The sequence below is a fragment of the Muntiacus reevesi genome, chromosome 6 (genome assembly GCF_963930625.1).
Source record: "Muntiacus reevesi chromosome 6, mMunRee1.1, whole genome shotgun sequence".
In the NCBI taxonomy this organism is placed as follows: Eukaryota; Metazoa; Chordata; class Mammalia; order Artiodactyla; family Cervidae; genus Muntiacus; species Muntiacus reevesi.
Genome location: NC_089254.1, coordinates 107,262,903 through 107,276,551, shown reverse-complemented (window position 1 = coordinate 107,276,551; position 13,649 = coordinate 107,262,903). Strand labels below are relative to the sequence as shown.

General features: G+C 59.6%; 2 protein-coding genes across 8 annotated transcripts in view; one reads left to right on the top strand and one right to left on the bottom strand.

Moving 5' to 3' along the window:
- The window catches only part of AGAP3 (ArfGAP with GTPase domain, ankyrin repeat and PH domain 3), a 56,229-nt gene extending 47,931 nt beyond the window's left edge, over nucleotides 1-8,298 (bottom strand). For 3 of the 7 annotated variants that reach the window (XM_065939459.1, XM_065939464.1, XM_065939463.1), the window contains exon 1: nucleotides 7,651-8,298. In XM_065939459.1, the coding sequence (XP_065795531.1) occupies nucleotides 7,651-7,975 (325 nt within the window). In that variant the 5' untranslated portion in view covers nucleotides 7,976-8,298. Of the gene's footprint in view, nucleotides 1-6,909; nucleotides 6,927-7,650 lie in introns of those variants that run through there. The other 4 variants (XM_065939457.1, XM_065939458.1, XM_065939460.1 and 1 more) reach the window with 4 other exon arrangements.
- Nucleotides 8,299-11,111: 2,813 nt separating this feature from the next.
- TMUB1 (transmembrane and ubiquitin like domain containing 1) lies at nucleotides 11,112-13,625 on the top strand. Its single transcript, XM_065938943.1, has 3 exons — nucleotides 11,112-11,237; nucleotides 12,175-12,593; nucleotides 12,849-13,625. The coding sequence occupies exons 1-3, from the start codon at nucleotides 11,121-11,123 to the stop codon at nucleotides 13,198-13,200; spliced, it is 888 nt and encodes a 295-aa protein (XP_065795015.1). The 5' UTR covers nucleotides 11,112-11,120; the 3' UTR covers nucleotides 13,201-13,625.
- Nucleotides 13,626-13,649: the final 24 nt, after the last annotated feature.

Here is a 13,649-nt window from a genome sequence, read left to right as displayed (position 1 = left end):
AGTCCACGGGGTTGCAAAGAGTCAAACATGACTGAGGGACTAAACAACACCACGTGTCAAGCAAAAGAGTAACAAACCATGGGGAAGACAAATAAAGGGTATGAATGAAATTCAACAAAATGCAGTGACCAAAAAACCATTGCTGAATCTTAACTCTCACTGGTAATCAAATACACACAAAATAAAACAAGAAAAACCCTTTCATCCTTTCTCTTCACCTTTCAGGTGGATGGGGTAGGGGCAGAGAACAGGCAGTCTCTGACCCAGAAAACAGGAAGGGTTTGTCTGCGGGGTACTGTGGCACATGGGGCCAAAGTCCCCAAGAGGTCGTGCGAGCCCAACGGCCCTACCATTTTCTTCCTTCCGGGAATCTGTCCAAAGGGAATAAACAGATCTAGGCGTGCAAAGGTCTCAGTGTGCAAAGATCTAGGCACCAGCAGATTGGCTCGACTGCACAGCCCTGCCCCGGGCACCACACGGCCTCTCAGATCACCATGAGCGTGCACCAGGCACTCGCTCTGCGCCAGGCAGTGTGTGTCATACGCGGCGCACAGGTAGGCAAGCTCGGAACCTCGCACTGAACGGAGTCTGTCCTCCACGGACCAGGAATCCAAGACTGAGATGGCCCACAAGCTCATGGTGAGCTGTGCAGATGCGACCGGCACCGGGCTCAGGAGAACAGGCCAGGGTGGGGAGGGGGGTTGGGGGCCTGAGTTCTCGCAGCCAGTCAGCTGCAGAACAGGAAGGAGACCCCAGGTCTCCGGATTCCCCGATGGGGAGCTGCCAGATGGGTGGTTGAACACAGAAGCCTTTCATGAATCTGTGGCTCTGGTTTCCCTTCTCCCCAGGGGAGTATTTTCCAGAGTCCCACATCTGCTATGAAACGGCAATAATAATCATTGATCGTGGAGTAATTAGATATAGCAGATAGATACAGGATAGGAGGCAGATCAGAGATACCCATCAGACAGACAGCAGGTGCCCCAGGGAGGGGTGGGGTGTTCTACTTCCTTTCATACTGGAAAGTGTTCGAACAAGCAGGCGTTATTTTCCCCATTTAAACATATATTTACATTTTTTAAATGTTCAAATATTTTGGAGTATTTCCTGACTGAGCATCTTTTCTACCATGCGCAGTATCCACGCTGCTTCCAGAAGGGAGATCCCCCCTCCAAGAGGCATCATTCAGCCGGGCATACAAAACATCCAGAAGAAAACTAAGGCAGGAGAGAAGAGCTCTGAATCGCCCTTAAGCTGTACTCTAAAAGCTTCCAAAAGTGAAACTCCAGGTCAAAAGCTTGCCTGAGAAGCACCCAGCACGGCTGACTGCATGTCAGCATGGCCCAGCAGAACTCAATCAGTCCATCCCTGTGAGGGGAAGCGCCCCAGGCCTGGAACTGGAAAATCAGGCAGAGTCCCTGAGTGGTCTCGGGGATGCGACTCGGACTGTAGGCTACCAGGCTCTTCCGTCCATGGGATTCATCAGGCAAGAATACTGGAGTGGGTTGCCATTTCCTTCTCCAGGGGATCTTCCAGACCCAGGGATCGAACCCAGGGTCTCCTGCATTGCAGGCAGACACTTCACCCTCTGAGCCATCAGGGACGCCCTTCTAAGTCCTAGGTGATCTCATTTGCAAAATGGGGATGATATGTGGATACCCGAGAAGACCGCAAGGGACGGCAGAGGTCTCATGACAATCTCCAGCAGGCAGGCGAGGAATGTTCACTGGTGGGACACTGCACAGCCCAAGGTCCGCGTCCTCAAAGCAGGTGGTCAAGGCACCTCCCCTTCCTGCTTCCAGAACCCCAGAGATTAGCTCCCTGAGCCAAACTGGCTGCCCCACGCCCTTGGCCTGTGTGGTGGAAGCCGGCTAGATGTCAGGAGGAACGCAGTCCATTCAACGAATCCCCCATTCTCTGTTTAATCAAGTTACCTGCAGAGAATGGGGGCAAGCCAAAGGGTCCCGGGTGGGTGTTCGGGTGATGCTGAACAGACCCCTAGGCTCACAGGGCCCTGGGTTGGCCCCCCTCACCCCCAGCTCTCCCCGGCTAGAGTCTCCTTCCTCCCTCCACTCCTGGGGTTCTGAGATCAGAGGCCTGCTGACAGCGGCTCGGAAGGGCTCACGGTCAAGTGCACAGCATGGACACTAAAAGCTCATTCATCCGCTTCTCCTGCCTGAATTCCCTGTGACCCTGTACCCTCTGGTCCAGCCAGCACCAAATGGAGACTTCATTCTCAAATGCGAGTGAGAAGGGAAAGTGTTAATCCCTCAGTCGGGCTCGACTCTTTTTGCGGCCCCCTGGACTGTAGCCCACCAGGCTCCTCTGTCCATGGGGGTTCTCCAGGCAAGAATACTGGAGCGGGTGGCCATTTCCCTCTCCAGCGCATCTTCCCGACCCAGGGATCGAACCCACGTCTCCAGCATTGCAGGCAGATTCTATACCATCGGAGGTACCAGGGAAGCCCCAACCTGCTTTCAGGTAACACCTGCCAGACAGCTCCTGCTTCAACCCTCCGGCGACTGCCCATCTCCTGCAGGCGTTAAGTGCCACCGTGAGGGGTCTCCTGAACAAGGTGAGCTGTAAATGAATTCATAGAGGATAAAACATTCAAAACTGCTGCACCAGGGTGCTCCTCCTGCGGACTCAGTGCTCAGGTGCACAGACCAGCCTGTGGCTCCTGGAACCCCATGCCTTGCTGCCTTTGCACACCTGCTCCCTCTGCATGGAGCACCTCCCAGACCCCGTGCCTGGCACACACATTCAATTAAAGAAATAAATGGCAGGGACTTCCCTGGCAGTCCAGTGGTTAAGACTCCAGCTTCCACTGCAGGGGGCGCAGGTTCAATCCCTGGTCAAGGAACCAAGGTCTCATACGTTACTCGGTGCAGCCAGAAACAAATAAATGCATAAATAAATGGTAGAAGAAAGCTATGGTACATGCCAGCCATGGGTGTGTTTAGAAACATGGACTGTCTTCCAAATCTGGCAGAGAGCTGGAACACAGTGAAGGAGGACTAAATGGTTGGGGGTCGGGGATGGGGGGGGCATCTCCAGGCCGTCCCCCACCTGAGTTCCTGCAGACTTGGGGTCTTGACAAGCCTTTCCCAGCCTCTCATCTTCGCCCTGCTTTTCTTAAAACTTGGGCTTTACTCTTGCCATGCCCAGTTCCCACTCTGGGACCTGCTAAGGACTGATCCTTTCACCTTCAGTGTCCAGAGTGCTGGCTCAGCCCCCCGCCCTCCCCTCCTGCTCTCTGCAGTGCTAGATGCAACTGGGCCACATCGCAGGAGCTAATACATGTATCTGGAACAAATGCAGCTTTCCCTGGCCCCTGGCACCCACACCAATATCCTCTTTTTGAGAATTCCTAGAGCTCTTTTGTGCAAAGTCCTCAATAACCAGTTCCCCACAAGGCACGCATTCCCCAAAGCAGCTAATTACCACAATGGCCCCGGGGACATTACACACCCTGGGCCCCCATCCCAAACCCACCAAGTGAGATCTCTTGGAGGCAGCAAGTCCGGTAGGCATGTGTTATCAGCAGGTTGGGGAATGCCTAGCCCCAGGAGTAGGAGAAGGGAATCAGCTCAGGACAGAGCTTTTCTGTCTCCAGAATGGACCCAAAGCTTCTCTCCACATCACAGGGCTGTTGCTGGGATCTGGTCACAGGACAGGACACAACAAGGGACAAAATCTACAGCTCTGGGGAGCCCTGCAGCTGCAGAGGCTCCGGCCGCCCTGCCCACAGTTCCGGGCCACCTTCTCCCCTTAGCCTGGATTTGAACCAGGAACACCCGCACATCTTTTTATCTGAGTCCCTTTAGAATGTTACCAAGCCCGGAGCCCATGGAGATAGGCGGACAATGCCTCAGTGAGTGAGGGGTAACAGGATAGCCATGTGCTGCCCCGACCAAGGAATTTCACCGCTTAAGAGCACCTGGAGGAAGGCAGGCCCAGACCCAGTGGAGGCCAGGCTCCTCACTCCCTCCCTCTCCATGGGGGCCTCGCAGCTTGAGGACTGGGGCAATCCTGGGGGCCACTCCCCAAGCCACTCACCAGCTGGAGGCTTCACTTTCCTGATGTTTTATTTTATAACAGGGCTTTCCCTAGGTGGCTCAGATGGTAAAGAATCTGCTTCCAAGGCAGGAGACCCGGGCTCCATCCCTGGGTTGGGAAGATCCCCTGGAGAAGGGAATGGCAACCCACTCCAGTATTCTGGCCTGGAGAATTCCATGGACAGAGGAGCCTGGCGGGCAACAGTCCATGGGGTCGCCGAGGGTTGGACATGACTGAGCAACGAGCCCTTTTTTCCACACTGTAGACAAGTTACATTGGTAAAACATGCTTTTAAACTAAAATAAGTTAAAACAGCTCAAAAAAACCCCCAAAACACCTGCAGGAACACCAAGGGTCAGAGGAACAAGTTACCCGGTTGACGTAGTAGCCACCCAGGACCACGGTCTGAATCCAGGCCATGTGTCGCCCTGGACAGACCTCCCCAAGCTTATGGCTACGCAGGGATAAGCCTGCCTTTCCAGGCCACCCGCGGGGACCCCAAGGGCGGCCTTTCCCAACAACTCATCCCAGCTCCCAGCTCACGTGACCCAGCATCCCTGGGTCCCGCACACCCAGGCTGTCCCCATCTGGACCCGGATCCTCCGCGGCCCTCTTTCTAGGACACGGGGCACACCATCAGGTCCCCCACTCCTCCGAGCCTCGGTGCCCCCACCAGGGCGGCGAGGATGGCTCAGAGGCTCGTCTCCCCCTCCGTCCTGGCTCTTGATGATACCCTCATACATTCCATAACGCCTAACAGCAGACAGGTTCTCTCTTTCCTTGCCTTTGGAGGGAAGAGGAACTCCCTCCCTCCAGATCCTGTCCTGAAACACAGGAAAGCTCAGAGTTCCTCTGCTTCTTCCTGCCCTGGCCACGGGGTTCAGAGGGGCTGAGAGAGGGCAGGAGGACCGGGTGCCACTGAGCCTTCTCAGTCCCAAAGGGGCCCCTGACCACACCTCCCCAGTCACCTCCAGGGCTGGAATGAACACCCTTCAGCAAAGCACCACTGAGTGAGGCTTACTCCCCACGAGGCAAATGTCATCCCTGGCCACTAAGAGGCTCCTGTCTAGTAAACACAGGATCGGCCTCCCCGGTGATGGACGTGTTTATGTAACAGCCTCTCAACCCAGGTCTGCGGGGCCCTGGCGGGGGGTTGGGGTGGCGGGGCTCGCTCAGGCTCCCAGGGTGAGCGGGGAAACGCCCTGCCTGTGAAGCTGCGCCCCCACCCCGCCCTCCGCCGGGGAGGAGGGGATGCTGTCTGCAGGACAGCGGCAATATGGTTCGGCAGATGGAGAGAGGAAGGATATAGGGCAGAAATCGAAGAAGGAGTTTTCTGGGCTTTTTTTTTCGTCTTGATGCCTGCCTACAGTGGAAAAGCTAGGGCGACAGAAGTGGGAAAGCAGGGGTGAGGTGGAGAATCAAGATGGGTTCCAAGAGAGAGGTTGGCAAAAAAAAGAGGGGTGGTTATGGGGGGAAAAGGAGGAAAGAGGGAGGTGGCCTTGCCAAGAAAGAGTAGGGAAGTAGGGACCAGGAGAGCTGGGAGCGGATGTGTGAGAAGCAGCTGGGCCTGGTGACAATGAGACACCGGGTCCTAGGATCTGAGATGGTGACACCGAGCTTCCAGGCGAGGCAGACGGAACTCGGGGTACTTCCAAACCGCAGTGGGGAAGTTGGTCACGGGGGCGGGCTCTAGAGGGGGAAATTCTGCCTGTCGTGTTGGATTCAGCACGGGGGTGAACACCCAAGCATGGCCCAGAAACACTGGCTTGCACATCACAGAAGATGCTTAGCCAGAGACCTCCTGAGTTGGGGAGGGGGGTGGGCGATTACTGCTAAGGAATCGGAAGTTAGAGGCGGCGTCCAGCTGAGACTCCTGCCTCTCCCTGCTCGGCCTGCATTCCTCCACACCCCCACCCTGTGGCTGTCCCACCAAGCCTCCTCCCCCTCCAAAAGGGCCTGTGGGGGGCGAGGGGGTGGGTGAGGGAGGCATCTGGGCGCTGATGGAACTTACTTCCTCAGGGGAAAGCGGGAAGCCGCAGGGAATGGCGGTTCTCCCCGCCCTACCTCTTCAGACCGAGGAGGAAAAATTGGTCATCTCCTCTCTTTTGGGGGCCCCTGGCTCACACAGATGCCACCTCCTGGTCCCCAGCCACACCGATGATTCAGGTCATTTACTCAGATCCAAGCTAATGAGGTTTTTTGTTTTTTTTTCTGTCACGTAATTAGTTCACAGTGAACTCAGCCTGGAGAGAGATGAGCAAGGGCTGGGCAAGGAGCAGGAAGAAGTCAGAGAGGACCATGTCTAGAACAGAGCGGGACTCCAGCTCTAAATGAGGTCCCCTACCCCCCAAAAGCCCAACGACTCCTTTCTCAGCCGTGGGGACCCCTAAAAGTAGACAGGGGGTGTTCAGAGGAAGGACACCCCACCCCCAGAGCCTCACACAAAGAAAGATGCTGGAGGGGCCCTCCTGTGAGGCCCCGGTAGTGGACAGGCCCCTTCCCACCAACTCCAGGTCCTCAGCAAAAGGCCCTGCCCTCTCTCTACATTTCTGAACCCACCACCTGCTGGGGGGCGTCCCCCTTCAAAGGCAAAGGAGCAGGAGGAGGAAGCAGATGGCCCAGGCTGAGGTCCATCTGCCCCACGGGCGCTCAAAGGTCACCATGCCGCCGAAGGAGGGGGCGGTCTGCCGACGCTGCCTGTCCCCACCACACCAGGGGTCCTGGCACATCTGCCAGCAGCGTGCCCCCACTTCCTCTGCCCCTCAGCTGCCAAGTCCAGGCTTCAGATCCTAGAGAAAGGAACGCAGGGTAACTCAGTGGCCCACGGCTCCAGTTTCCAACGCCTGGTACCCTGGAGGTCGGTCAGCGCCCAGGAGCCCCCAGCTCGCCTCTGGAGTCGCTCCCTGGAGAGCAGCGGCGGGTGCCCGGCGCGCGCTGGACCCAGCGAAGGCGACACTGGCCTGGCCGAGGCCTCTCACGAGGCCCCCGGTGCCCCAGCCCCGCGCCAGGCCTGCCCCGCTCCCGGCCGCCGCGGCGTGCGGGGTGTGCGTCGGCAGAGAGGGCCTCGGCGAGCGCCACCCTCCGGGGCCCGCGGGCGCCGGGCCCGGGAACGCTGCCATCCACTAACGGCAGACTCCGATTCACCGCTGCGAGGCGGGCAGGGCCGGGGCGGCAGCTGAGACGCCTCTCGGGCAGCGGCCCCACCTCCTGGCCCGCCGAGGCCCTCCGCCGCGCCCACCCTCCTGGGCCATGCCCGACCAGACCGGGCCCCAGGGCCCTGGAACCTCCGCGACTCCGAGAGCAACCGTCCCCGCAGCGACGCCACCGTCAAACCCTGGAGCACGCAGACCAGAAAACGTGTCCCCCGGCACGAGACCTGCCCCCCAGCCCCAAAGTGTCGCCAGGCGAGAAATGGCGAAGCCTGGCCGCCGGCTCTGCAGCGCCAGCGATCGGCAAACCGCGTGGCCCCGACCTCAGGCGCGCGAGGACCCCCAGACCGGGAAAGGGTGGCCAGAACGAGCCCGCGAAGCCCCCAGCCGGGCCCGGAGAGGCCACCGCGCCCCGGCTCCCGCAGCCCCCGGCTCCGCTCACCCTCGATGGAGATGACATGCTCCCGGATCTGATTCTGCAGCGCCAGGTCCTCGATGCGCTCGATCAGGTCGTAGATGGCGTAGATATTGGGATGCACGGACTCGAAGCGCTGGATCTCGGCCCGGATGGCCGCCGAGTTGGAGAGCGCGAACTGCTGGGGGGGCCCGCCGGCCAGCTGCTGCGAGGGGCCGCCGCCGCCCCCGGCCCCCGGCCCTGCGCCGCCGAACTGCCCGCCGCCCCCCGCGCCGCCGCCGCCGCCGCCTCCCGGCGCCGCCAGGCTCGGCTGCTGCTGCGGGCTCTGTCCCCCGCCCGCCTGGAAGTTCATGGCTCCGGAGCCGCGGGGCCCGAGGTGGGCCCGGCCGGGGCCCGGGGCGGCGCTGCGGCGGCGGCGGCGGCGGGCGGGCGCGCGGGGCTGCCGGGGCCGGGACTACGGAGCGGGCGGCGCGGGGCTAGTGCATGGGGCCGAGGGCTGGGGGCCGAGGCCAGGAGGCGCCACCGCGCACGCTGGGGCCGCTGCTGCCGGGCGCTCCCCGGCGCCGCGATCCCGCTGCCTGGAAGCCGCCTCCAGCGGCAACAACAACGGGACCGGGAGCGCGCGGCCCAGGCCCTCCCCCCCGCGTCATGCGCACGCACCACCGCCCCCGCCGGCTCCGGCACACGCAGCCCGAGCCCCCCTCCCCGCCGCCCCCGCCCCCGCCCCTCCTGCGCGCCGGCCCCAGCGCCCCCGCCCCTCGCTCGCTGGCTGGCGAAGCAGCCTCCACCCCCGAGCCGCGCGCTCAGCCCCGGCGGCCAGCCCCTCCCACCCAGCCTGGGCCCTTCCGCCTCCTTTCCAGCCCCCACCACACCCGCTGCGAGGGCCACTCGCTTAGAGGGGACAGCTGCCCTGCCCGCCTCGCGGCCCCAGCTGTCGCTTTCGCCCCCCTGCGCTGGTCTGGGTGGAGTGTCTGTTCTCCGGGCAGTGCCGGGATGCTGATGAACGCGGCTGGTGGGCCGAGGATGGTCGCCGGCCCGGACCCAACTGCGCCTCGCCTACACTGCCCCGCCATCCGTGCGGCACAGGCTCCCCTGTCCCTGCGCCCAGAGGTCACCGCTAGAGACCACGCCAACTCAGGGTTCTTTCTCAGGCCCTCCCTGGACTCTATTGCCAGCTGCGGGCACCGAGGCTGGGAATCTGGGTCCCGGGTTTCTATTTCCAGTTCTTCCTGAGACCTTCATCTGTGGGGCCCTTGAAGATGACACTTGAAACAACGTCCTCGCTCTTATCTTCCAGCCTCTCCTAAAAGATCCCCACTGCCAAACTGGTGGAGGATTCAGTGAACGCTGCTGGACCTCCCTGGAAAGGGGAAGGAAAAAAAGAATCAAGTATTATGCCTTCTTCCCCCACTCACCCCATGTAAGACACTCACCAGGGTCCACATGATGGCCTGTTTTCCTTGTTTTCTCTCCTTTGTCCATCCTGTGTTCCTGTCCACTCCCTGGGCCAGGAAGCCCCCTTCAATGTCCTAGTTCCTATGCATCCTCACTGCTAAAGCTGAATGCAGATTCGCTAGCCACCCCTTTCCCCCCAACTTTTCCTAAACCCCATATGAGGTGGCTTGTGCAGTGCCCTGGCCCCAGCCAATCAGCCTGCCGGGACTCTACCCCGATGTCCCCTGGCACAGTTGACAGATACCATCCTTTTTACATACACTTACACTTCCCAGGCCAAGCTGGGTATTTTCCCAGCATAAAGTTGCCCACCATTTAAGCTACCCACAACCACTTGACCCCAGTACCAACCCGGTCACCATTCCTAAGTATCTTGGGCCTTCCAAAGAACCTGGTGCAAGCTAATCAACACCTTGGGGCCTCCCAAGCTCCAGAGAGGTGTGGGTCCTACCTACCTGCTTGATCTGAAGAATGTCTTTCACTCTCTTTGGGTTTCATCTGAAAAAATATAGTGGTTGAACAGATCATCTAGCCTGATGTTCTGTAAGTCTAAAAGCAGTACCCAACATATATTTTAGATGCGTAATTAGAACTAACAGCAAGGAGTTGCAGTAGGTACCTCCCAGGAAAGATGCTGAAGGTAAAGAGCCCCTCAAAAGTATTGCCCCAGCAGTCGGCACACACCTGTTTTAGCACTAGTGGGCTAATTGTCTGTGTCCTCTATTAGTACATTAGCTACATGAGGACATGGGTACAGTCAGGTTTGCCATTGTATTCCCAGAGTTTGACCCAGTGCCTGGCACATGGTATACATTTAATAAATACTTCTAGAATAAATGGATAAATGGGAAGGAACCAGAGATAAGTTATTAATAGTTCTGTATGTCATAAGTCTAAACTGACAGTCTCAAGGCAACATTTGGAGTGTTTGCTCCCATAAGTAGGCACAGGCTATCAGGGCACCAGGGTACATTACTTTTAATCAAGACTGACCTATAAAGTCTGTGGCTATACCAGCCTAAAGGAAGGAGGGAAAACCCATAGAAATTAACTTGGCTCAGGCCACACAAGGCTCAACATCACCTGAACAGCCATACTCTAAGGATACAATTTCTGAGCCCAAATTTGGGTGGAGGAAGCGTTCTAAGTGAGTAAATATCTACCGTGTGACAGATCCCCTATACAGTTTTCACACTTCTTTAATAAAACACCAAATTTTCCCCATTACAATTGTTTGCCAACGTAAGTTTTAAGAACGAAGAAACTTAGGTTCATATAGATTCAGTAACGCACTCAAGGTCATATATTTGATAAGCACAGGATAAGGGGTCAGAATTTCTTGCCAGGTTCCCAAGTCCATGCTCCTCACACAGTCTTACAGGAGCCCAGTGGAGGAGGGGCCAGGTAAATAAGGCAGCCCCAAGCCCCCAGAGGATGAGATGGTTGGATGGCATCACCGACTCAATGGACGTGAGTTTGGGTAAACGCTGGGAGTTGGTGATGGACAGGGAGGCCTGGTGTGCTGCAGATCATGGGGTTGCAAAGAGTCTGACAGGACTGAGCGACTGAACTGAACTGAACTGAAGCCTCCCATGGCCAGCCATGAAAACCCATCTCCTCAGCCAGCCTTGGCGGGGACAGCCCGTGGCTACTGGGCTCTGGGCTGAAGAGTCAATGTGGAGGGTCCACTCTGACTTAAGAGTAGGACTGCGTAGGGTCCACCTGCGCTCCGCAAAGACTGCATCACCAAACACGGGGCGCGGGGGGGGGGGGGGGGGGGGGCGGTGATATGACAGGCTCAGCCAGAAACCAGCTGACGTTGGTTTCTGGTGTGATACACGTCCTGGCTGCCCGCGGGCGAGGGAGAGGATCCTGCTGTCCCCCACCCCGCCCCGAACCTCTGCGGTCTGGTGCAAACTCAAAGGCGCCCCCGCCAGCCCCTCAGCGATCTGTGGGCGCTGGGCGCAGGCGGCCGAGCCCCGCACGTGGGTCCGCAGCGCAGAACGCTGGACTGCGCATCCTTCCAGACTACAAGACCCACAATGCTCCGGGCGGCGGCGGCAGCGGGGAAGGAGGGGGTGCCTTCAGGTGTCTGCGACCTCGCCACCTCCCGCCCGGAAGTGCCCGAGGGTCCGCTATGGAGCTGGCGGAGTCGGGTGGTGAGTCCCTGCACCTTGGCCACCCCACCCCGCTGCCCCAGCAGCGGGCCCGGCTGGCCCCGCCCCGGGATCTCCCGCGCCCGCCAGCCACTCGGGGTGTGGGGGCGGGCGGCGGGAAGATGCGAAGGGTGGTGGAGGATGGAGGTGGGGAGGGCAAAGTCTCGGGTTCCCAGGCGAGATCAGGGGTCTTGCAGTAGGCTGGGTTTGGAGAGGCTTTCCCGGGGAGGCGCGGGATCGGGACGCCTCGGGTGGGGTTTCAGTGGACCAGGGGGGGCCGAGTTGAGATGGGGGGTAGGGGTGGGGGGTAGGGGTGCGGGGGTGGGAACCCTCGGAGGTTCCAATTTGCCAAAGGGGAGCACTTTGACATTTGGAGTGGGGAAGCCTTGCGAAGACGTCCTGTGCTGCGGGTGGGGGGGTTGGCTGAATTATAAGGGGGCGGTGTGCGTGTGTGCGTGTATGTGTGTGCAGAGACCGTTTTTCTTCTCCCTTGGAGAAACTTTAGCGATGGAGCAGTATTAACAGATAGGCTTTGCTATGAAATAGGCAAATGAGTAGATAAAGTTTGAGATGATCTAGGTGGGAAGAATAGGTAAGCTTTGGGGTGGTTTGGTGGGGGCTGAATTTAGGGGAGAGGCTGCTTAGAAGGTCAAAGCTCTGACTTCGGAATAGGGTTTGGGTGAACTGGGGGACTGCTTAAACACCTGAAATTTAGGTTACAGAAAATTAGGACTTGTGATTTGGTGTTGGGAAGAGGTAGGTGGGGCAAGTTTGGGGTGGCCAGGTGTCAAGCAGTATATGTCCCAGGGTAGGGCTGGGATAACTGGGCGGAATGAGGACTGTGGGAGAGTTGTGGTGGGGTGGGGTCAGGGGCCCCCTGAAGTTCAGAGGGCTCTTGGCGGGTGAGCCAGCCCCTCACGGGTTCTTTGTGCCTCTCCAGCTCGGTAGCGCGGCGGGCAAGGCAGGTGCCATGGCCCTGATTGAAGGGGTAGGTGATGAGGTGACCATCCTGTTCTCGGTGCTTGCCTGCCTTCTGGTGCTGGCTCTCGCCTGGGTCTCAACGCACACTGCCGAGGGCGCCGATCCACTGCCCCAGCCGTCAGGGACCCCAACACCAACGCAGCCCAGCGAAGCCATGGCGGTTACGGACAGCATCAGAGGGGAGGCCCCAGGAGCTGAGACCCCCGGCCTGAGACAGCGAGGTCAGGCGGCACCACCAGAACCCAGCGTGGGGCTCGCAGCAACGCCGCCACCTCCGGACTCCCCCCAGGAGCCCCTGGTACTTCGGCTGAAATTCCTCAACGATTCCGAGCAGGTGGCCAGAGCCTGGCCCCACGACACCATCGGCTCCCTGAAAAGGTAAGCCAGGAGGACGACAGGAAAGAAGTGCTAAAGAGTGGGGCGGGGATGATCACAGTCCTAGAAGGGCCAGCAAAGATCCAGGAGATCCTCTTATAGATGAGGAAACAACAACACAGTGTGTTGTTCCCCTGAAACAGGAGGGCCCTCCCACACACACCGTGGAGGCCAGCGGTGAGGGTGGGAGAGTTGTTCCGGACCAGGGGCCAGGAGTGCCTGAGACCCACTCTATTACCCAGGTCCCTCTCTCCTCAGGACCCAGTTTCCCGGCCGGGAACAGCACGTGCGACTCATCTACCAAGGGCAGCTACTAGGAGACGACACCCAGACGCTGGGCAGCCTTCACCTCCCCCCCAACTGTGTCCTCCACTGCCACGTGTCCACACGGGTGGGTCCCCCCGACCCGCCCTGCCCACCGGGGTCCGAGCCAGGCCCCTCCGGGCTGGAAGTAGGCAGCCTGCTGCTGCCCCTGCTCCTTCTGCTGCTTCTCCTGCTCTGGTACTGCCAGATCCAGTACCGGCCCTTCTTTCCCCTGACCGCCACTCTGGGTCTGGCCGGCTTCACCCTGCTCCTCAGCCTCCTGGCCTTTGCCATGTACCGCCCGTAGTGCCTCCGCGGGCTCTTGGCCACGCCGCCGGCCCCTCGGGACCTTGCTCGCCACGACAAGGTGGGAGCTGCTGTCTGCCCAGGCCCGCCTCTCCGACTTGCCTCTTCCCGCTACCCTGGAGCCCAGCGCTGCGCCGCAGAGCACTCCGGGGGTCGGCGGAGGCCCCTCCCTGTGACCTTCCTGGCTCTGGGCCACGTCCCGGGGCAGCTGGCCCTCAGCGCCCCCTGACAGTGGGCTACCCCAGGTCAGATAGCTGCTGTCGCTGCCTCGGCCCTGGACAGAGTGGGGCCACGCCCCTGGGCCCCTAGGGCTTAGCCTGAGGACCTGGGCACCTCTTAGTCCCGGATCACTCCTTGGCTGGTTTGGGGACCCGAGGACTGGGAAGGGCTGGAGAAGGGGAGTCGGGGTGGGTGGAGGGGGCTTTCTGGAACACCTGCAGATTAAATAAC

Excerpts from the sequence above, each read along its gene's own strand:
- TMUB1 (XM_065938943.1), top strand. The coding sequence starts at position 11,121 with ATGCTCCGGGCGGCGGCGGCAGCGGGGAAGGAGGGGGTGCCTTCAGGT. Across the intron at positions 11,238-12,174 it reads GGAGCTGGCGGAGTCGGGTG|CTCGGTAGCGCGGCGGGCAA; the intron begins GTGAGTCCCTGC and ends GTGCCTCTCCAG. Across the intron at positions 12,594-12,848 it reads ACCATCGGCTCCCTGAAAAG|GACCCAGTTTCCCGGCCGGG; the intron begins GTAAGCCAGGAG and ends CTCTCTCCTCAG.